General features: G+C 37.4%; 1 protein-coding gene across 1 annotated transcript in view; it reads right to left on the bottom strand.

Moving 5' to 3' along the window:
• Positions 1-21,597, bottom strand: part of mahe (maheshvara) — a 34,450-nt gene extending 12,853 nt beyond the window's left edge. Inside the window, exons 1-2 of the mRNA XM_067782950.1 lie at positions 21,136-21,597; positions 205-1,698 (exon numbers count right to left, since the gene is read on the bottom strand). Coding sequence (XP_067639051.1) covers positions 205-1,602 — 1,398 coding nt within the window. The 5' untranslated portion in view covers positions 1,603-1,698; positions 21,136-21,597. The remainder of the gene's footprint in view (positions 1-204; positions 1,699-21,135) is intronic.
• Between the last annotated feature and the right edge of the window lie 1,323 nt (positions 21,598-22,920).

Below are 22,920 nucleotides of genomic sequence, written 5' to 3'. Positions count from 1 at the left end.
ACTAAAAAACGAGTAAAACCCACTAAGGAATTTGGATAATATTTAAGTGATAGTGAAAAATGTTCCCAGCTATGATGTCAATACTACTCCTTCATCCACTAACGTATGCTACCAAGGCCAAGAATTAACGAGTCAAATGCAATTTTTTACAAAAAATCTAATTACTTTGCTAGTAACTGTAGTAAATGCGAAATTTCCTCTTACCTTAATTTTTGTTTCGACGAAAATAATAATCTTATTATTATTATTAGCGGCGTTGTTTGTGGTTGGTGCAATTTCTTTCAGCAATTTAACAACGCGTTGTGGTTTTTCTGATTCTTGACAAATTTCAACCATTTGACGAATATTGTGATTGGCTGATAAATTCATCGATCCAATATTGATAGATATATATTCTTTTAAGAAATCTCCGGCAAGTGCCTGCACTTCCTTAGGCCAAGTTGCTGACCACATGACTACCTGGCGATCCGGGCGAATTTGCTCTATTATTTTACGTATTTGTGGCTCAAATCCCATATCAAGCATACGATCTGCTTCGTCTAATACTAAATAAGTGCAACGTTGTAAATTGGTATTTCGATTCTCTAAGAAATCAATAAGACGTCCAGGAGTTGCAATTATAACTTCAACACCACGTTCTAAATCTCGAGCTTGTGGTATTTTCGAAGATCCTCCAAAAATGCAAGTATGGCGTATTTCGGGTTTAGCCAAGTGACCATAATCACGTACGACCGTCTGTATTTGTTGAGCTAATTCACGAGTTGGTGCTAATACTAAAGCTATTGGACCTTCTCCCCGTTGTAATGGTGGCTGATTTGCAATATGAACCATAGCAGGTAACATATATGCCAGTGTCTTGCCAGAACCTGTTTGGGCAATACCAACCAAATCACGTCCGGAGAGCGCAATGGGCCAACCTTGTGCTTGAATAGCAGTGGGTTTGGTAAAACCTTGCCGCTTCATTTCTTCAATAGTATATTCTGGGAGCGAGCATTCCTCAAAAGTTGATACTGGGTGAGGAATTCCATTTCCGGAAACTGTTATTTCTAATTCAATACGCATTTCAGCTACTTGTTGTTCACTCATGTTAAGAGTATTTGGATGTGGTACATAGAAGTTTTTTTTGAAGGGTTGTAAATTCTCCCAACGTGGTACTTGTAAGTTGCGTCCAGGATTTTTTGCCTTTTCACGTTGAAGTTCAGCTCGTTCTTCTTTGCTTAACAAACCCATATTCATGCCATGGTATCCCCCACCGGGTTGATAACCGCCGGTTGGTTTCTGATGGCGGGGTACGAAGTTCGGATTTTTACCACGTGGTTGGTAACCTCCAGGAGTGGCAACACTGTTACCATAAAAACTTGGCCCACTACTTGTCATCATAGAATTGGCATTAGCTCCACGGTAAGAGTTCTGACCACCACCATAAGCTCCAGATCCTCCAGCATATGACACACCAGAATTATTGCCACTGTTTATGGGATTACGTTGATAATGTGGACGCTCGGGACGGGGACCACCACCACCAATAGCACCCCCTCCATAAAATCCAGTTGAGTTGGCTTGAGGGCTCCCATTGTTTACTGCATAGCCACCTGCGTACATTTTTACTTTTTGTGATTTCTTTTGTTTAGATTTTAATCTGATATATTTGGCTTTTTATAGATTAGGACAAAAGTCTTGCGTTTTTCAAAGTTGCCTCTAAAAAAAAAGAAAAAAGCAAAACAAAATATAGCGTTAAAAAATGTTCGGCAAATGTTTTGTGACATTTAAATGATATACAAAGACAGTCCTGGTTGACTACGGAAAGTTTATTCTCTAAGCCATGGATTAAAAAAGTGCAACACCCCGCAGAAAAAATGAGAGACGATCGCACAAAACGACAGTTTCGCACTACAGATTGAATGAATAACCACGAACTGGTGCTAATCGAATACACAACAGCGCAGTTAGCAGCCACAAAGCTCTGCAAAGCGGGCAACTGCCTTTCGTAGAACTTCCCAACATTAAGTAACAGAAAGTACAGCGAGGGCCGTATTTTTTTTTTCAAAGCAAATTTGCAGCTAGCCTGTCATCAGCATGGCTTTAGAAAACTCCATAGCACCACCACCGCGCTAAATACCATTAGCACCCAGATAAATTGTGGTTTAAATCAAAACCCCACCATAGAACAGTACTCGTTGCGCTAGACCTATCAAAAGCTTTCGATACGGTCAACCATGGCACGTTACTGCAAGACCTGGAAGGGTCTACCCTTCCCCCATGTCTTAAAAGCTGGACCGCAAATTATATGGGTGGTCGGCAGGCATCGGTGAAATATAGAAAAGAAACATCAAAAACAAGAACAATTAAACAAGGGGTGCCACAGGGTGGTGTCCTATCCCCACTTTTGTTTAATTTCTACATATCAAAACTACCTTAACCACCGGAAGGAGTTACTATCGTTTCTTGGGTGTGACGTTTGATCAGGATCTACATTTTGGTGAGCATGCAGCCGCAATTGTACCGAAATTGCAGAGCCGTAATAAAATCCTCAAATCGCTTGCTGCCAGTACTTGGGGAAAGATAAATAAATGCTCATTACTACTTACAAAGCAATTGGCCAGCCGATTGCATGCTACGCGTCCCCTATAAGGTCGCCAAGCCTTAAAACTACTCACTGGAAGAAGAAGAAGCTACAGGCCTGCCAAAATACTGCTCTCAGAATCGCCACGGACTGTCTTCTTGTCCCCAGAGCATCATCTACATATTGAGGCGCGAATACTCCCCATCAGGGAGAGAAATGAGATGCTAACCAAACAGTTCCTGTTGAATACCCAGCAACCTGGGCATCCCAACAGGTATATGATTGATGAGCCAAAACCGCACCCCGACATACAAAATGTATGCCCCGCTTGCCGCTTCCCAAGGCAGTCGGTTCTATGTACCGGAGCGACTCGGGATTTTTCCCGACCAAGGACTGTCATTTCAGTGTGACCCCATTTAATTTGTTTCGTCCCTCCCACAAATTGTCATCCTCCCAGCAGCTCCTTGCAGCAGGACTGCTCCATTTTCTCTTGCTCCGGGAAGGTATCGAATCCAATCCGGGTCCGTCTCCTGACCCCGGTCCTGAGAAATGGTTTTGCTGCATTTGCCAGAAAAGAATCTTTTTAGGACGGTCATACTCTGTTCAGTGTGTCTCGTGCAAGGGATGGTTGCATCGGACAGGTTGTTCTGGGCTTGATCCCAAAACCCGAGGTCCACGTAACTTTTATAAATCTTTTGTGGGTCCTTGCTGCTCACGCCCAAGGGCGTCCCGTAGTCTACGCCTAAGCGCCCCTCCACTACCTTCCAGCAGCCTCGCTGCTCAGAAAGCACAACAAGTACCCGCTGCTGCTCGCGCCCCACGGCGCTAACAACTCAAACAGCTGATACCACTCATAACTACTACCTTCGTAGTAGAGCTGGTAGCAATGCTGAGCATCAGCCCCTGCCCCCTTCTTCTTCTCCCCCCTCTTTTCTGGCAGCAATCGTGCAGGTCAGGGAAACAGACTCTTAGTCCCTACCTCCGTTTGCACCGTCTGCCAGCACAGAATATATATGTTTGCGACATCCGCCCAATGCAGCTCCTGCCTTGGGTGGTGCCACTTTCCTAGATGTTCTGGTCTCCGCGACGGCAACCCCCCGACGGGTTTCATAGCGCAATGTTGCCAGGTCGCAAACCCAAATCATTCGGGCACCCCAATGCTTGCCCAAGGACGCCCAGTCCCAGAGCCACAACAGCAATTGCGTCCTGGCCTTCCACAACCCTTTAATTGTAATGTGGAACCAACGCCTCTAACACCCCTTTCCTTATGGTCCACCCCTGTTGAAACGGCAAGTTTCCTTGGACTCCCGTTAGAGGATATTGATGACAATTTGTGATCGGTCGCGGCTATTAGGTGGGGCGAGCATTGCTACAACAACAACAACAACCCAGGCGTAGTCACCCGTCACTTACCCCCAGAGTGGCGGCGTCTCCCCTTATGCACTTCAGAATTCTGCAGTTAAACTGTAATGGACTAACTGGGAAGATTACGGAGATAGTCGATTTCATGAAGCGGCACAACATCCGCATTGCTGCGATTCAAGAGACTAAACTCACAGCAAGATCTGCTTTGCAGACCTGCTCTGGGTATAATGTCCACAGGAAAGACCGCGAGAGCGGAAATGGAGGCGGTCTCGCGTTTATCATACACCACTCTGTGCAATATTATATATTTAATCCTGGCATCGACCGCAGGGACAATGTCTTAGAACGTCAAGGCCTATCTGTCCGGTCAGGCGATGCAAAGCTAGAAATCTTCAACATCTACATCCCTCCTGCCACCTGTTGCCCCAGTGGATACCACCTAATATCAGGGCCTTATTCGCTGGGAACAATCGCATTATCTTAGGCGATTTCAATGCCCATCATGATCTATGGCATTCAAACTTGCGGGCGGACAGTAGGGGTGATATGTTGGCGGATCAAACAGAAGAAACGACGTTCTGCACAATAACGGAGACGCCCCCACACGTATGGTAGGAAGCTGTCACAGCTCGCCAGATATCTCAATCGTGAGCGCAGAACTCGTAAACTGCGTCAACTGGCAGCCGATGGTAACATTGGCATCCGACCACCTGCCCATACTTATTTCGCTCGAGCGTACCGCCGACTTCATCGTCACTGAAAAACGCACTTTCATAAACTTAAAAAAAGGAAAGTGGGACGAATACAAATCCTTTACAGACTACCGCTTTGCTGGCCTCCCTATCCCGTCTGATGCCCGCCAAGGGGAGTGTGCTTTCCGTAAGGTAACCTCTCTGCCGGTGTAGGTAAAATTCCCTATCGAATCCGTCTAGGGACAATACAAAGTTTCCATCGCGATAAAGTGCTGTCGGATGCAAAAAAATGCGCGAGCGCTTTCTGCCGACAATATATAATGCATTCTACGGTCGACAAAGACAGACGGAGGACCAACAGACACGCACATAAACATAAATTCCGCGCGTCACCAATTACCATCACCGCCAAAGAGGTTGAGGATGCCATCGGTCATGCTAAACCATCCAAAGCAGTGGGCCCAGATGGCATAGCCATGCCGATGCTTAAAAGCCTAGGAAAAGAGGGCGAGCTTATTTACAACATGCACGTCCCAAATGTCGACCATTTTGAAGATCCACGTCGATGGCACTACGCTACCGACTGTCCTACACCCCAAAATCTTGGGTGTGACGTTTGATCAGGATCTACATTTTGGTGTGCATGCAGCCGCAACTGTACCGAAAATCCAGATCCGTAATAAAATCCTCAAATCCTTTACTGGTAGTACTTGGGAAAAAGACAAAGAAGCGCTCATTACCACATACAAAGCAATTGGCCAGCGGATGGCATGCTACGTGTCCCCTATATGGTCGCGAAGCTTAAAAACTACTCATGGGAAGAAGCTACAGGCTCTCAGAACCGCCACGGGCTGTCTCCTTATGTCCCCAGAACATCATCTACACAATGAGGCAAGAGTAGTCGCCATCAGTTCCTCATAATGCTTACGAAGATGGCTCCTTAAGCCCCTAGGCTGTGTTGGCTCATCAATCAGATGCCTGTTGGGATGCATAGGTTTCTGGGTATTCTCTCCGAACTCAGCCGTATGAAGCAAAAAAACAGAAGCAGGTCCTGAGTGAACTCCACAAACAGGCGTCGTACCTTTATGCCAGGAATTGCCTGGTGAATCCAGTACTCAAAGAACAGTACCCAAAACTTGCGGAAGAGGAACGCATACTCCCCAGGGAAACGCGTGTCACTCTTGCTCAACTTCGTTCTGGATACTGTAACAGGTTAAACTCTTACCTATCCAGAATCAACCCCGACATACAAAATGTATGCCCCGCTTGCAATGTGTCCCCACATGACACCAACCATCTCTTTAATTATAATGTGGAACCAACGCCTCTAACACCCCTTTCCTTATGGTCCACCACTGTTGAAACGGCAAGTTTCCTTGGACTCCCGTTAGAGGATATTGATGACAATTTGTGATCGGTCGCGGCTGTTAGGTGGGGCGAAGCATTGCTACAACAACATCAACAGCAACCGTGGCGATAGCCACGGTTATACCACATACCCGGACTTGGCATGGCGTAGCCCAGGGTTATTTTTTATAAGCGCGGCCGAAGGCCGCCTACGCAGAAAGGTGTTCTACGCAGAATTACTGTGCATGGCGCAGCCGGTGTTGGATCGGCTAACATAACAATAAACATAAGAGTTATAAGGTAATATCAGCTCGTTCACGAATGCAAAAAAGAGTGTTTTCAAATTTTTGGTAAATAAAGACTAGAAGAGTTAAAGATATATATACATCAGATGAAAGGTATTTTTACGAGTTATTTTTCGATTCTGCACTTGTTCCGTTTTTTAGATGTGGCAGCACAGATTTGCAATGTCAAAATATATATACGTATACACATATAAAAGTGGTATAGAAATTTGCAAACTTTAACAAATAACGGTAATAGTCTAGTTGAGGGGTCGACTGCTAATACGCTACCAAAAATATCGAGAGAGGTGTCAAACGACGCGTCTTGACATCAGTACTAATAATCCGAAAGCGGAAAATAAAAATTTTAACGCGTTCAAAAGATATTAACGATAAACCGAAAAAGACCCGCGGGTACCTCCGAAACCGGGGGTGGGATCCATAGTATTTTTGCGCAGAACATCTTTCTGCGTTGGCGGCCTTCGGCCGCGCGTATAAAAAATAATCCTGGGCTACGCCATGCCAAGTCCGGGTGTGTGGTATAACCGTGGCTACCGCCACGGTGATGCACAATTTTTTTTGTGGGTACTAACACAACAACAACCACATGAAAATCGCCAATTTCAACTGCAAATATCTCCGGACAGAGATACAATTTTTCTTGGTTGAGGGGTCGACTGCTAATACGCTACCAAAAATATCGAGAGAGGTATGTAAAGACGCGTATTAATCTCGAAAACAATCCGAAGGCGAAAAAGACAAATTTTATTTCTGTCCGGAGATATTTGCAGTTGAAGTTGGCGATTTCCATGTGGTTGTTGTTGTGTTTTTACCCACCAAAAAATGGTGGGTGGTGGCTACCGCCACGGTTATACCACACACCCGGACTTGGCATGGCGTATCCTAGGGTTATTTTTTATAAGCGCGGCCGAAGGCCGCCAACGCAGAAAAGAGTTCTGCGCAAAAATACTATGGATCCCACCCCCGGTTTCGGAGGTACCCGCGGGTCTTTTTCGGTTTTTCGTTAATATCTTTTGAACGAGTTAATATTTTTATTTTCCGCCTCCGGATTATTAATACTGATGTCAAGAATAGAAGCTGATAAAACTGTGTGTAATCGTTTGCATCTATTAAAGTGCTTTACACTGATGAAACTATTTACAGATCCTCTCGCCAATAATTCACTATTGACCATAATGGTTGGTAGGCCGCAGTTGTCAATAAATTTACCTACGGCTTTAAAAAAAAGCCATCATCACGTGAAATGTCCCAACGTGTATAAAAAGATTATCGAAACGTGGTTTTTCGGAAGCCTCTATTTGGAGAGCAATTTTAGCTATCGCTAAATCAAATGTCACTTGCATATGCTCTTCATCGCACTCCAAAGCAACTTTTTGGGACTGTTTCATTATCTCTAATACAACACTTGCGTTTGTTGGTGACAAATTTATTGTTGTTAAATACGAAATTTTTTGTTTTGGCGATAGACCGTTAAAAATGAGGCTATTGAAACCAACCCACATCGGCGTATTTGATATTTTTAAGAAATGCGATACGAACCATATCAAATTTGTTTCCTTCAGTGATGTCAAATTTTCTGGAATAAACGACCGTAGTGGACTATTTAAAGGTTGCAAATATTCACTAAGCTTCGGTTTTTTTGAATAATTTTCTATTTCCGAGGTAACTACGTCAAATGTTCTCCGTCTTTTTTTTGCAATTTCAGAAGGTTCTTCTACATCAACGCAACGAGTATCATTGCTTCCGCTACTTTCAGAAACATTACTAATATTTTGAAATATAATGCCGACAGTGTCATGCAACGAATCTTTTCCAGTCGCTGTATCTACAAATCTATCAAAATTATTAAATGCCAATCCAGTGCCTAAATTTTTATTACGAGAAATATCTTCTGGGCAAATATCAGTGCGAAGGCAAGAAGTGAAAGTAACTTCTGTTTGTAACTCCTCTACTGTTGTGTAACTACAGCAGTGACCATATCTGTGTAAAATATTTAAAATTTTTTTTACTATTTGTTAAACTATTTATGGTTATTCCAAGAGAAATGTGCTTTGATGTTTTTATGTTGCCATTAGAAATCGCATATATGTAATCTTCAGAGAATGATTTTGCTAGTCGCTGACAATGAGCACTACGTACACGACGATAATTTCCACCAGAAATTGATTTTAAATGAAACTGAATAATCGATTCTGGAATATTACACTCCCCTTTCATTAAATCAGTAGCTGTTAACTGACTGGGCAACTTTTTACGCTCCATTTTTTTCACTTCTGCATTTAAAATGAGGGCTTCTCTCTCCAAAACGTCATTTTTTTCTATTTTTAAAATATCACTCCGCAGTAAACTGCCACCGTAAGGTTTAACAATTTTTTTATTGTCTATTTCTACTATTGCAATTTTTTTTTGTAAATGTATTCTCCAATTTGGACAAAACGAAGTACCTGCTGTCATCGAGCAAAGAGTCAGCGCATATGCGCGCCTTGGCAACCACGCTACTGTTGGCAGCCATAATTTCGAAATAGTAAAAGACTTCGTTTATTTGGGAACCAGCATCAACACTAGCAACAACATCTGCACTGAAATCCAGCGAAGAATCAATCTTGCCAATAAATGCTACTTTGGATAAGGTAAGCAATTGAAAAGTAATGTCCTCTCTCGGCGAACGAAAATCGTACTCTACAAGTCACTTATCGTACCCGTCCAACAGCAGATGAAGCGGCTTTGTGAGTGTTCGAGAGAAAAGTTCTTCGAAAGATTTATGGACCTCTACGCGTTGGCGATGGCGAGTACCGAAGAAGATTTAATGATGAGCTGTACGAGCTATACGCAGACATCAACATAGTCCAGCGAATTAAAGCGCAGCGGCTGCGCTGGCTAGGCCATGTTATGCGAATAAAAGATGATGCTCCGGCCAAGAAAGTGTTTCTATCGGAACCCGCCTATGGAAGCAGAGGTAGAGGGCGGCCCACACTCCGTTGGAAGGACCAGGTGGAAAACGATTTAAACTCCCTTGGTGTGACCAATTGGCGCCGGTTGGCGGAGCGAAGGAGCGACTGGCGCGCCTTGTTGGACGGCCATAACCGTTTAGACGGTTAAGCGCCAATTAAGTAAGTAAGTAAGTAAGTATTCTCCAATCGTTTTTCCAAGTGATATGGCTTTATGTACGAATACTCTAATTTATTCACGTCTTGAACATTTTCCATAAAAAGTGTGTGTAAAAAAGAAAGAAAAAATGACTGCTGGTTTTTAATAATATTTTCGGAAATAAATTGGCACACTTCTTCATAGGCCTTCTTGTTTACATTTCTAACTTTATGCCAGTCTGTCTCCTCACGTTTTGCCGAGACTTTGCGAAATAAATTATTTTCATATGCTTTTTTGCAAGTGGAGTGATAATAGATGTGATTATTTTTACGAATAATACTAACTTTATTACCTTTTTCTTTTCCGCCTTCGGATTATTGTTCTGGTAATAGTCTAGTTGAGGGGTCGACTGCTAATACGCTACCAAAAATATCGAGAGAGGTGTCAAAAGACGCGTATTAATCTCGAGAACAATAATCCGATGGCGGAAAAGAAAAAAATTTATCTCTGTCCGGAGATATTTGCAGTTGAAGTTGGCGATTTCCATGTGGTTGTTGTTGTCTTATACCCCAAAAAAAGTGTGGATCGCCGTGGCGGTAGCCACGGTTATACTACACACCCGGACTTGGCATGGCGTAGCCCAGGAGCCCAGGGTTATTTTTTATAAGCGCGACCGAAGCCGCCAACGCAGAAAGGTGTTCTGCGCAAAAATACTATGGATCCGACCCCCGGTTTCGGAGGTACCCGCGGGTCTTTTTTCGGTTTTTCGTTAATATCTTTTGAACGCGTTAAAATTTTTATTTTCCGCCTTCGGATTATTAATACTGATATCAAGACGCGTCGTTTGACACCTCTCTCGATATTTTTGGTAGCGTATTATAGTCCGGGAGGCAGAGACATTTTGGAGCTTGTTATTTTACCATCGTTGGTTTTTTTTTTTTAATAGTAGTTTAATCTGCGTACATGTACGAAACAGCGGTCAGCTGCTCTGGTAGCGGTGGATGTAGGCGCTGGAGCGCCTCCCACGCGTAAAAAATGTTTTTAAATAAAAATATATTACCATAGCTGAAACTTATTTTTTTATTAAATTGTATTATAAAATAATGAAAAATGATAGTCAGCTGTTGATATGCAAGTGGAAAATGCATCAGCTGTGAATATAAAGAGTGTAAATAAAAAATAAAAATAAAAATATTTTACCATCGTTAAAATTTGTTTACATAACAAGAATTATTATTTAAGTGAGGAAAAAGTAAGTCAGCTGGCTGTTAGGCGGGGGAAAGACCGTCAGCTGATGCAATAAACATCATTCGCGGCGAGCGAAACCCAGCGTCCCGCATTGTTTTCTTGGCATCAGCTGACTACTTTTCCCTTGCATAACAAGCAGCTGACGAGTATTTTCTTTAAATACATGTTAAATAGTATAACATATTTCATTTTCAACGATGGTAATATTTAATGTACATAAATATCTGCACAATAATGTACGGTACTGGAAGGTCAGTAGCGTGGGGACGCTCTCAGATCGCAAGTAACTGTTCCTCAGTGTACAACGTAAAATCAAAATGTCTAAAGTGCAACGGTTTTGTGTATTTTGTTTGCAAAAATCGGGTAATTTAATAAACTTTAATGAGACAAATTTATTGAAATGCAATGACATCTTAAGTGTGCGTAAAGAAAATAATTTGTTGTCAAAAAATGTAGTATTACCGAAACAAATAAACGACTTTGAATTATACCATGCCAAGTGTTATAGAACATTTACAGCTTTGCCGCCAAAATATCGCAAACGTGAAGAGATTGTGAGTGAAATCGAAGAAAGCGAAGCATCAACATCATCAGCAAAGGAAAATGAGTAAGTACATTGAAAACTACTGAACTGTTAATAAAACATAAATGAAGAATCAAATAAAAAAATTTTAAATTATTTTGTTACTGTTAATTATTTATATTTGTGCATTTAGTTTATCGGATTGAAATATAAATTTAAATTATTTGTGAACAGTATTAAGAATTTAAAATTACCGTTAAAATAATTGCAAAATATACATTTAAAAGTTTCGTAGTCAAAGCGTATACAGTACGATACACAGCGGAGAGTATACCTGCTTATTTACCTGTGAAGACGGAGAGAAGTGCGTTTAGGGTCCGCTTTAACTCTCTACCTGGAATAACTTTCTGGTTATAAATAATAATAGTTATTTCTTAATGTTTAGTAATATTTTTTTTAGTAACAGATTTTATTACTAACTATTTTAGTGCATAATAATTAAGATCATTTTTAATTAAAAAAAATGTTATATTGAAGGAATTATAAAATCTTACACTTAAGCATATTTTTAATATGTTATGCTTAATTATAATTTTTTAATGATTTTTTAGACAAGAAATGATTCCAAATCCTGCTGAAGATGTTACTATGGAAGAATGTGCGCAAACTGAATCCAATGAAGATGTCCAACAAGAGGAGTTATTTAATGAAACTGTATGTATATTTTGCGATAAAAAACGGAAAAAGGTTAAAAGCCGTGAAGAAATATTACGCGTGTGTAACGAAGAAACAGTTGATAATTTAGAAAGTTTAGCTCTCCAATTAGACGATTTGAATTTTTTTAATAAAGTTAGTATTATTCGTAAAAATAATCACATCTATTATCACTCCACTAGTTCAAGGGATTGCAACCGAGAATTAACAAATAAATGTATTAACTGCATCCGTGCGAAAGAAAGACTAAATATCGATGTGGACATTAATCACGTGACATTTAGTAAAAGTTGTCCACTATATGTGAATAAACTGGAAGCTAAAAGGAGAAAAAATGGTTAATAGCAATCAAAATCAATAATACTTTTTTATGCAAATATACAAGGACTTATAAATAATAAAGCGGAGTTAGAGCACATTATAGAAGAGCATCAATACGATATAATAATTCTATCGGAAACTCATGTAACCGAAGACATAGAACTTAGTGAAATAAAACTACAAAATTTCAATAGTTTTCAGTGTGTATCAAGCTCTCGAAGAACAGGTGGCGTGATTATATACACGCATAAAGAAATTAAAACGAATATTGTAGACTGTCTAGTCAGTGATATGAAAATATGGACATTAACAATAAAATGCATCGTTGATAACAACGAGCTGTACATCATGGGGCTTTATAGATCACCAAATAGCTCGGAACGTGAATTTTGCAACACATTTCAAGATAAACTGGAAACAATAACGGAAATAAGTAAAGATTTTATAATAGCAGGCGACTTTAACATTGACTGGTCGAAAGATAGTTTATACAAGCGAGAATTAGAAAAAATAACAAATGATAACGGTATAATGCAGAAAATGAACGAGAGTACTAGAATAACTAGAAACTCTAAAACCTTGATTGATTATGTTTTAACGAATATACACAATCTGAGCGTAACAGTGCAACATTCTCTAAAAATATCAGATCATGAGTCGATAGTTATAGAAAAACCTACTCGCGAAAGTGTAATAAAACCAAAGCACAAAGTAATTGAACAATTCCACTACAACCAGCGTAAATTTAATAGAATGCTTTTAAACAAAAACCTAAAACATAGTAACGCATATGATGTAAATGAAAACACTGTTATTCTGGAAAAGTGCATACAAGATTTGGTGGTAGCTAATACGAGAAGTAGAACGATTAGAAATAGCTCAAGTCGCAACAAATGGTTTAACTCGACGTTAAAGAAGCTAAAAATAAATAAAATTAGAGCATACCAAGCTACGAGAGTAATGGACGATACCAATTCATGGTTAATTTATAAAATTGTATGTAAAACATACAAACAAGAGATAATAAAGGCAAAAAATAAATACTTTAAGCTAAAAATCAATAGCGCAACAAATCAAAAAGAAATGTGGAGAATACTTAAAAATTTAATACTTAGCAAAGATGTAAAAGAAATAAGCTCTATAATTTATAAAAACGAAGAAATAAGTGATGAAAATGAAATAGCTGATAAGCTCAATAAATACTTCATTGAGAGCATATAATTAATAGATCATTCAATTGATAAAGAAATATATATTAACAATATTGATCATTGTCCTGAAACCTTTCATTTTAAAGAAATACAAATTTGCGAACTAAAGGCAATTTGTAAAAAACTTAAGAACAAAAAGGATTGGAATAATGTGAGCCCAAAGATCATTTTGGACAACTGGAATGTACTTGGGCCTTTCTTAACAAAGTTAATAAATCATTCATTAATGAGCGGAGTATTCCCAAATGAATGGAAGGACTCATTGGTAGTGCCAGTTGAAAAAATCGCTAAAACAAAAAAATGTGAAGAGTTTCGTCCAATAAATACTCTTAAGATATTTGAAAAAATAATGGAAATTGTGAAAAATCAACTACAAACGTACCTAGAAACTAATAATATACTGTCTCTAAACCAGTCCGGATTTCGTAAGAATCATTCATGTGAAAGTGCAATAAACTTCGTCGTAAGTGAGTGGAAGAAGCGTCCACGAAAATCAATAATAGCAGCTCTATTTCTTGATTTTAAAAGAGCATTTGAAACAATAGACAGAGGTATTCTAATAAAAAAAGCTGTATATGTATGGAATAAGAGCTACTTTGGTTTAAGGACTACCTTACAAATCGTAGAGAGCAAACAAAAATAAAATCCACAAAATCAAGTTTTTCATATGTGAATACAGGGGTGCCCCAAGGATCTCTTCTGGGAACAATTCTGTTTATAATTTACATAAATGATATAGAAAGTGATATCAAAATCCAAATTGGTAATGTATGGAGACGATACATTGGTATATACAGAAGCAGAAACAGTGGAAGAATGTAAACGAAAGTTAGAATGTGATATAGATGAAATTATAAAATGGCTTAAAATGAATAGGCTCAAATTGAATGAACAGAAAACAAAAGTAATGGTGATGAAAATAACAAATAACGAAATAAATTTAGAGATAAATAATACTAGTATTGAGCAAGTAACCAATATGAAATACTTAGGTGTAATAATAGACAATGAGCTCAAATTTAACAATCACGTGGACTATTTGTGTAAAAAAGCTGCAAAAAAGATTTACTTCTTTAGAAGAATACGAAATAAATTAGACACTTTAACAGCAATAAAAATATACAATACAATCATAAAGCCACATTTTGAATACTGTTCCACAATTCTGTACACATCTTGTAACCAATCACAAATAGGAAGAATACAGAAATTACAAAACAAATGTATGAGATCAATAATAAAATGCACAAATACACCCCAATAAGTCACATGCTTGAAACATTGAAATGGCTAAATATTGAGCAAAAACTGATGCTCAATACACTAATAATGATTTTTAAAATTAAACAGAACAGGGCGCCGATGTATTTAACAACTTGCATTCAGTATGTTAGAGATACACACCAATATGCTGTGCGGAATGCGAATGACTTTCGACTAGCGGACTACTGCAGCCCAAAACACATTATTATATAAGGGCCTTAACATATTTAACTCGTTACCTGATTATATCAAACGAGAGAATAATATTATGAATTTTAAACGGCTATGTATAGATCTTATTCGAGGCTAAAATACTTTTTATTACTTTTTACTTTTTATTACTTAATATATATATATATCATACACGTCTGTGAATTGAAAATGAATTTGTGATATTTAAAATTTATTGTGAAATCAAAAAATAATAATAATAATAATAAATATCAATCTATCTATCTATCACTTGCAAAAAAGCATATGAAAATAATTTATTTCGCAAAGTCTCGGCAAAACGTGAGGAGACAGACTGGCATAAAGTTAGAAATGTAAACAAGAAGGCCTATGAAGAAGTGTGCCAATTTATTTCCGAAAATATTATTAAAAACCAGCAGTCATTTTTTCTTTCTTTTTTACACACACTTTTTATGGAAAATGTTCAAGACGTGAATAAATTATAGTATTCGTACATAAAGCCATATCACTTGGAAAAACGATTGGAGAATACATTTACAAAAAAAAATTGCAATAGTAGAAATAGACAATAAAAAAATTGTTAAACCTTACGGTGGCAGTTTACTGCGAAGTGATATTTTAAAAATAGAAAAAAAATGACGTTTTGGAGAGAGCAGCCCTCATTTTAAATGCAGAAGTGAAAAAAATGGAGCGTAAAAAGTTGCACAGTCAGTTAACAGCTACTGATTTAATGAAAGGGGAGTGTAATATTCCAGAATCGATTATTCATTTTCATTTAAAATCAATTTCTGGTGGAAATTATCGTCGTGTACGTAGTGCTCATTGTCAGCGACTACCAAAATCATTCTCTGAAGATTACATATATGCGATTTCTAATGGCAACATAAAAACATCAAAGCACATTTCTCTTGGAATAACCATAAATAGTTTAACAAATAGTAAAAAAATTTTAAATATTTTACACAGATATGGTCACTGCTGTAGTTACACAACAGTAGAGGAGTTACAAACAGAAGCTACTTTCACTTCTTGCCTTCGCACTGATATTTGCCCAGAAGATATTTCTCGTAATAAAAATTAGGCACTGGATTGGCATTTAATAATTTTGATAGATTTGTAGATACAGCGACTGACAAAGATTCGTTGCATGACACTGTCGGCATTATATTTCAAAATATTAGTAATGTTTCTGAAAGTAGCGGAAGCAATGATGATACTCGTTGCGTTGATGTAGAACCTTCTGAAATTGCAAAGAAAAGACGGAGAACATTTGACGTAGTTACCTCGGAAATAGAAAATTATTCAAAAAAACCGAAGCTTAGTGAATATTTGCAACCTTTAAATAGTCCACTACGGCCGTTTATTCCAGAAAATTTGACATCACTGAAGGAAACAAATTTTATATGGTTCGTATCGCATTTCTTAAAAATATCAAATACGCCGATGTGGGTTGGTCGCCAAAACAAAAAATTTCGTATTTAACAACAATAAATTTGTCACCAACAACCGCAAATGTTGTATTAGTGATAATGAAACAGTCCCAAAAAGTTGCTTTGGAGTGCGATGAAGAGCATATGCAAGTGACATTTGATTTAGCGATAGCTAAAATTGCTCTCCAAATACAGGCTTCCGAAAAACCACGTTTCGATAATCTTTTTATACACGTTGGCACATTTCACGTGATGATGGCTTTTTTTTAAAGCCGTAGGTAAATTTATTGACAACTGCGGCCTACCAACCATTATGGTCAATAGTGAATTATTGGCGAGAGGATCTGTAAATAGTTTCATCAGTGGAAAGCACTTTAATAGATGCAAACGATTACACACAGTTTTATCAGCTTCTATTCAAATATTGCATTTTGAAAGTTTCCTGGAATTGTGCAACCTTGAATTTACGGATGAGATGAAAAATTACTTAATAGATTTTACCAAAGAAAAATATAGTATGCCAATGTTACAAAATACTGAATTAATAGAATTATTTCAATTGTATGAAACATATAAAAAAGAAACGCTCGAAGGAAAATATGGAAAAACAGCGCAATTTTACATGATATATATAAATTTATAGATTACTATTTCATGTTGAATAGCAGCATAAGAGCGGCAAATTTCGAGACATTTCTGTATGTTTTACCAAAAATTAGTAACTTATTTTTTATATTTAACTTACAAAATTATTCTCGATATTTGGTTAAATATCATGACAATATAATGAAGGTGGACGAATCTCATCCTGGTTTAGGAGAACAGTTCCGAAAAGGATCGTTTGGCATCAAGAGGACAGAAAAACCGTTTTCCAGACAACCTGTCTATTTAACATTGGAGCAAACCATAAATGCAGATGCTGCAAATAAGTTAACAGGCATAAGTCACATGACGAATTCTATTGCAGCCCGTCAAAGATGGTGTAAAAGCCACAATTTTAGATCGACTATAATTGCTTTTGTTATGGAAGAGACAGGCATAAGGAAGCGCCGGGATATTACTGCTGATCTTGAAAAAAATCGTATTCAAAAAAATTCTACGCAAATTTATAAGTTAATTGAAGCGATTAATGAAAAATTAATCCTTTTTCAAATAATATCGATCGTAATTGTTTATTTAACATTTCAACGGGTGAATCAGTACCAGATAATATTGCGAAATTTTTATTGAACATCGAGAAGAATGGGAACGAACAGCGAGAAAGATTTATTGAAGAATGCGCTGCAGATAGACAGGTTTGAAAAAGTTATAAAACAAAATAAATTTTAAATTTCAGTAATACTGTACAGAAAAAGAAGATGTCAGTTTCTGGTAAAGTTGTAGAAGATGGAACGAGATTTATTCGGCCAATTGCTGTCCGTATCTTTACAACAAACTTTAGATATTGATAAAGTCTCGACATATCCATTAACACCTGTACCTTTTTCATTGTGCCATTTAGATAGTACTATTTGTACGACTGCTAAATCAGCTCCTTTAAAATTATTAGAAAAAAAACGGACAATATACCTCCTGCACATACTGACATCATAGTTTTCGATGGTTTTTTTATTCTCCATTTAATGAAAGAAGTACCGTTAACGTTTGGCAACGTATCGGAAAAAATTTTGCAAATGTTTCTCATGAACAAAGCCTCTATTGTTATAATAGCATTTGACCGATACATGTTTCCATCCATAAAAGGTCATGAGCATATTTTACGAGGAATGAGACGCTCCAACTTTCACATTACCGGACGTGATCAAATTCGCCCGGCCGACTTCGTAGCTGAGTTAAAAAATGTTAATTTCAAAGAGGCTTTGGTTAATTTTATTATCGACGATTGGAACAGTGATTACATGGCTCCCTTTATAGCAAATAGGCAAATTTATTAAAATTTTGATAAATGTTATAAATATGAGGTCGTTAATAATTACGTACAAAGAGCGGACGATTTTAATTTAAATTGTCCAGCGCACGAGGAGGCAGATACAAAAATAGTATATCACATTTGCAAAATAAATTGTGAAGCTAATATTACTATAAGATGTTTAGATACTGATGTTGCAATTATAATGCTAGCAAATATGGAAAATACCCATAAAGACGTTAATATTTCAATGGAATTTGGCGTAGGAAATCATCAACGATTCATTAATATAACAAAATTGTACTAAAATTTGGGTCCACAGTTGAGCGCCGCATTACCAGGTTTTCATGCTCTCACAGGTAAAACTGATAAACTGTTCATTAATATTACAAAATATATCTTCTGAAAAATGCTTTTGTTATTAAATATTTAATTCTCTTCTTAGGTTGCGACTTCAATCCAGCTTTCTTTCAAAAAGGCAAAAACCGACCATTTCAGTTGCTACAGAAAAAACAAAAATATATAGATGCTTTTAAAAAAATTAGTAATATTTCTGAAATAGATATTAACAAAGAATTTTCAACAATTGAGGAATATGTTGGCCGCATATATGGCTTCACAAAAATAAATGAGATTAACAAAGCGCGGGTAGCGAGTTTCGTAAAAACTTACAAAATACTGGACAACGATGACGTCTTTCAACTACCAAAAAAAAAAGTATCGACGGATCTGCAATGCCACCATGCCAATCCGAATAGCGGCAACATTTTCTAAGAACGTGTTACATTGCACATCTCTGGGCTCATGCTTTTTGTAAAAATCCTTCGCCATTTTTTCCAGAAAAGTATGGTTGGAAAGAAAAAGAAGAGAAGTACATTTTCAAGTGGTTCGAAGGCACGCAATTGCCATCACAAGTGTCAGAATTACACTCGACTCAACTGAAGATAATACTGAAGGTATTATATTTTACGTTATATATTTTAATAAAATTCACTTAATAATTAATTTATTAATGTTTATTTTATTTATAGAAAATGATGAGAATCAACTAGACACCTCAGAAGCCTTACCTTCGAGCGACGAGGAGGATAGCGGACAAGATGAATAATTATTATTTAAAAAATTATTAATAATTTCATGATCAAAATGTTGATATTGCTGTTCTCTCAAATTAAAATATTTTAATACAAAGACTTTAGTTTTACAAATAAAAAATATAATATTTCTCATTTACTGCATATTTTAGAACCTTTGTGTGCAAATATTTAAGCGAATTAAATATTACCATCGCTGAAAATGAAATATGTTATACTATTTAACATGTATTTAAAGAAATGCTCATCAGCTACTTGTTATGCAAGGGAAAAGTAGTCAGCTGATGCCAAGAAAACAATGCGGGACGCTGGGCTTCGCTCGCCATGAATGATGTTTATTGCATCAGCTGACGGCCTTTCCCCCGCCTAACAGCCAGCTGACTTACTTTTTCCTCACTTAAATAATAATTCTTGTTATATAAACAAATTTTAACGATGCTAAAATATTTCTATTTTAATTTTTCATTTATACTCTTTATATTCACAGCTGATGCATTTTCCACTTGCATATCAACAGCTGACTATTATTTTTCATTATTTTATAATACAATTAGATCAGAAAACAAATTTCAGCGATGGTAATATAGTTTTATTCCACAAGATTTTTTACGCGTGGGAGGGGCTCTACCGCCTACACCCACCGTTAGTGTGCCAGCTGACCGTCGTTTCCTGAGCGTACGCACAACCAACTACCTTATATGTGAAAGCCAATAGTAACTTTTGTGCCAAAAATGTGTCGCTGCCTCCCGGACTATTAGCAGTCGACCCCTCAACTAGACTATTACCATTGTTCTCGAGATTAATACGCATCTTTTGACTTTTCTCTCGATATTTTTTGACGCGTTTTAGCAGTCGACCACTCAACTAGACTTTAACAAAATTTTTATTTTCCGGTTTCGGATTATTAATACTGATGTCAAGGCGCGGCGTTTGACACCTCAATCGATATTTTTGGACGCGTATTAGCAGTGTCATGCTGTCGTATAGAATTACCATAATTTTTGATAAAAAAAATAGGTGGTGCACAAGATTGTAAAACGTTACCGCCGACTGTTGTAAAAAAGGGTAGTAGTGCAGTTTATGGTACCCACCCTAAAGTTGGGCCAAGATTTTTGAGTGACGTAGCGAAAGACGCGTATTAATCTCGAGAACAATAATCCGAAGGCGGAAAAGAAAAATTTTATCTCTGTCCGGAGATATTTGCAGTTGAAGTTGGCGATTTTAATGTGGTTGTTGTTGTGTTTATACCCCCAAAAAAAATTGTGCATCACCGTGGCAGTAGCCACGGTTATACCACACACCCGGAATTGGCATGGGCGTAGCCCAGGGTTATTTTTTATAAGCGCGGCCGAAGGCCGCCAACGCAGAAAGATGTTCTGCGCAAAAATACTATGGATCCCACCCCCGGTTTCAGAGGGACCCGGGTAAAAAAGTTAACTTTCGCTTTCGGATTCTTTATCTAGACGTGAATACGCGTCTTTTGATACCCCACTCGAAAATTTTGGCCCAAATTTCGGTGGGTACCGTAAACTGCACTATTACCTAAAAAAGTGTATTTCAATCTACATACATACGTGGAATATTGAGATAATTCTATAAGTATATCTCAATGGATTATTAAAGAAAAGCACATGGTGAATGAAGAACGGGGTTTTTCGATACATACACATCAAGTCTCACATATGTATATATATACATATGTGCATTATTTTAGTGAATTTTGAACTTCGTAATTCACATAAGCCATGTCGTTTGGAAAATCAATACTGGTTCGTTTTGCTTAGCCAAAGGGTGAAAGTGGTTCTTTTATAAAGAACAAACATTTTAGATTTACTAGAAATTTCCAAGCATATATATAATGATGCACTTACCCAACTTTTAAAATTGTTTACTATTTCACTGAAATAGCACAATATTTTCCGCTTCGATGCGAAGTTTTTTACTAGTTATTTTTAGGCAACTATAAGACTTTTCGCACTGAATGAAAGCGGCTAATAATATCGGTTACTTAATTTTTTTGTTAAATTATCGCTTCTGCCCTTGATGAATGTAATGTGAATGCGTTTTTTTTTCCTTATAAATGTGATGAAAATTTAAGATTTTTTTCATAAATTTTCCCTTCACTTTGCTGCTTCTGTTTTCGTATTTCACTTATTGTTACGAAAAAAGTAAATACTTTACGTTTTTCGATGCATTAGTTAATTTTTCTTTTATACAATATAATAAAATACTATTATTTTATTGCATTTTATATAATTAACTAATTCAAATGTGCAGGAAAAAGCGAAAACGACGTGATGGCAATTGAACGAACAATTACCCAACTGTGACAAACGAACGAAAAAATCCCGAACGAAAACCGAGTGACGGCAGCTGTTGGGAAATTTTTATCTTGATTTGCAAATGGCGGACTCATAGCGGAATGAACAAGGTGGCAGAATGGTGACATACCTAGAAACCATGACGGAACGATACAAAGTGGCAGCATAGTGACATACCTACAAAAACAAATAAAAATTCCATGTATTTTGTTTTTGTAAATTAGATGGGCAAATGCATAGCGGAACGATACAGGTGGCAGCATGGTGACATACCTACAAACATAAATAAAAATTCCATGTACTTTGTTTTTGTAAATTCGATGGACAAATGTCAAAATCGTATTGCGCCGGAAGTTGATATATCAAATCAAATAAAAAACGTTTGTAATCAGCTGTTCCATGCTGCCACCTTGTATCGTTGTGCCATGGGCAAATGTCAAAATCGCACTGCGCCGAAAGTTGATTTATCAAATCAAATAAAAAAGGGTATGATCAGCTGTCCCATGCTACCACCTTTTATCGTTCCGCCATGCTACAAACATAAGTAAAAATCCCATGTACTTTGTTTTTGTAAAGCCCCCATTACTGAAACGATCATGGTTCAACTATATACAGGTTGGCTCATCTGTAAAGCAACAAAATATGTCTGTTCAAATTGTCAAAATCTGTGTATTTGTGTTGGTGCGAATGGTATGGAATGGAAACATAAAACTTAGCAGTTTTTGTATATGTAAGTAAAATGTTGCCAATGTGTTGGTTTCATTTTGAGTTTGCCATCTCCTTTTGACAATCCCTTCGACCATGCAATGACATGGTTCAATTATGTACAGGTTGGCTCATCTCATCAGCTGATTTGATTTATATCATTGCATGGTCGAAGGGATTGTCAAAAGGATATAGCAAACTCAAAATGAAACCAACACATTGGTTTTATGTTTCCATTCCATACCATTCGCACCAACACCAATACACAGATTTTGACAATTTGAACAGACATATTTTGTTGCTTTACAGATGAGCCAACCTGTATATAGTTGAACCATGCAAAGTACATAGAATTTTTATATATGTTTGTAGGTATGTAACCATGCTGCCATCTTGTATCGTTTCGCCATTCCCTATACGATACATCACAAATCACACACAGAAGATTTTGCATTCACGAGTTCAAAACTGCTTGGTTCTGCGCAACTACGTCACACTTGACTGCTTCATCGAATGAAAGAAAGAGAAAAAAAAAACAAGAGCTAAAGGAAAATGACGTAAAAATTGCTGGTAATAGTCTAGTTGAGGGGTCGACTGCTAATACCAAGGCGAATCAATACCAGGTGGTGG

This window comes from Eurosta solidaginis, chromosome 4 (assembly GCF_040869045.1).
Source record: "Eurosta solidaginis isolate ZX-2024a chromosome 4, ASM4086904v1, whole genome shotgun sequence".
Taxonomy (NCBI): domain Eukaryota; kingdom Metazoa; phylum Arthropoda; class Insecta; order Diptera; family Tephritidae; genus Eurosta; species Eurosta solidaginis.
The sequence above is the reverse complement of the archived record's forward strand: the minus strand, read 5'-3'. Positions and strand labels throughout refer to the sequence as shown.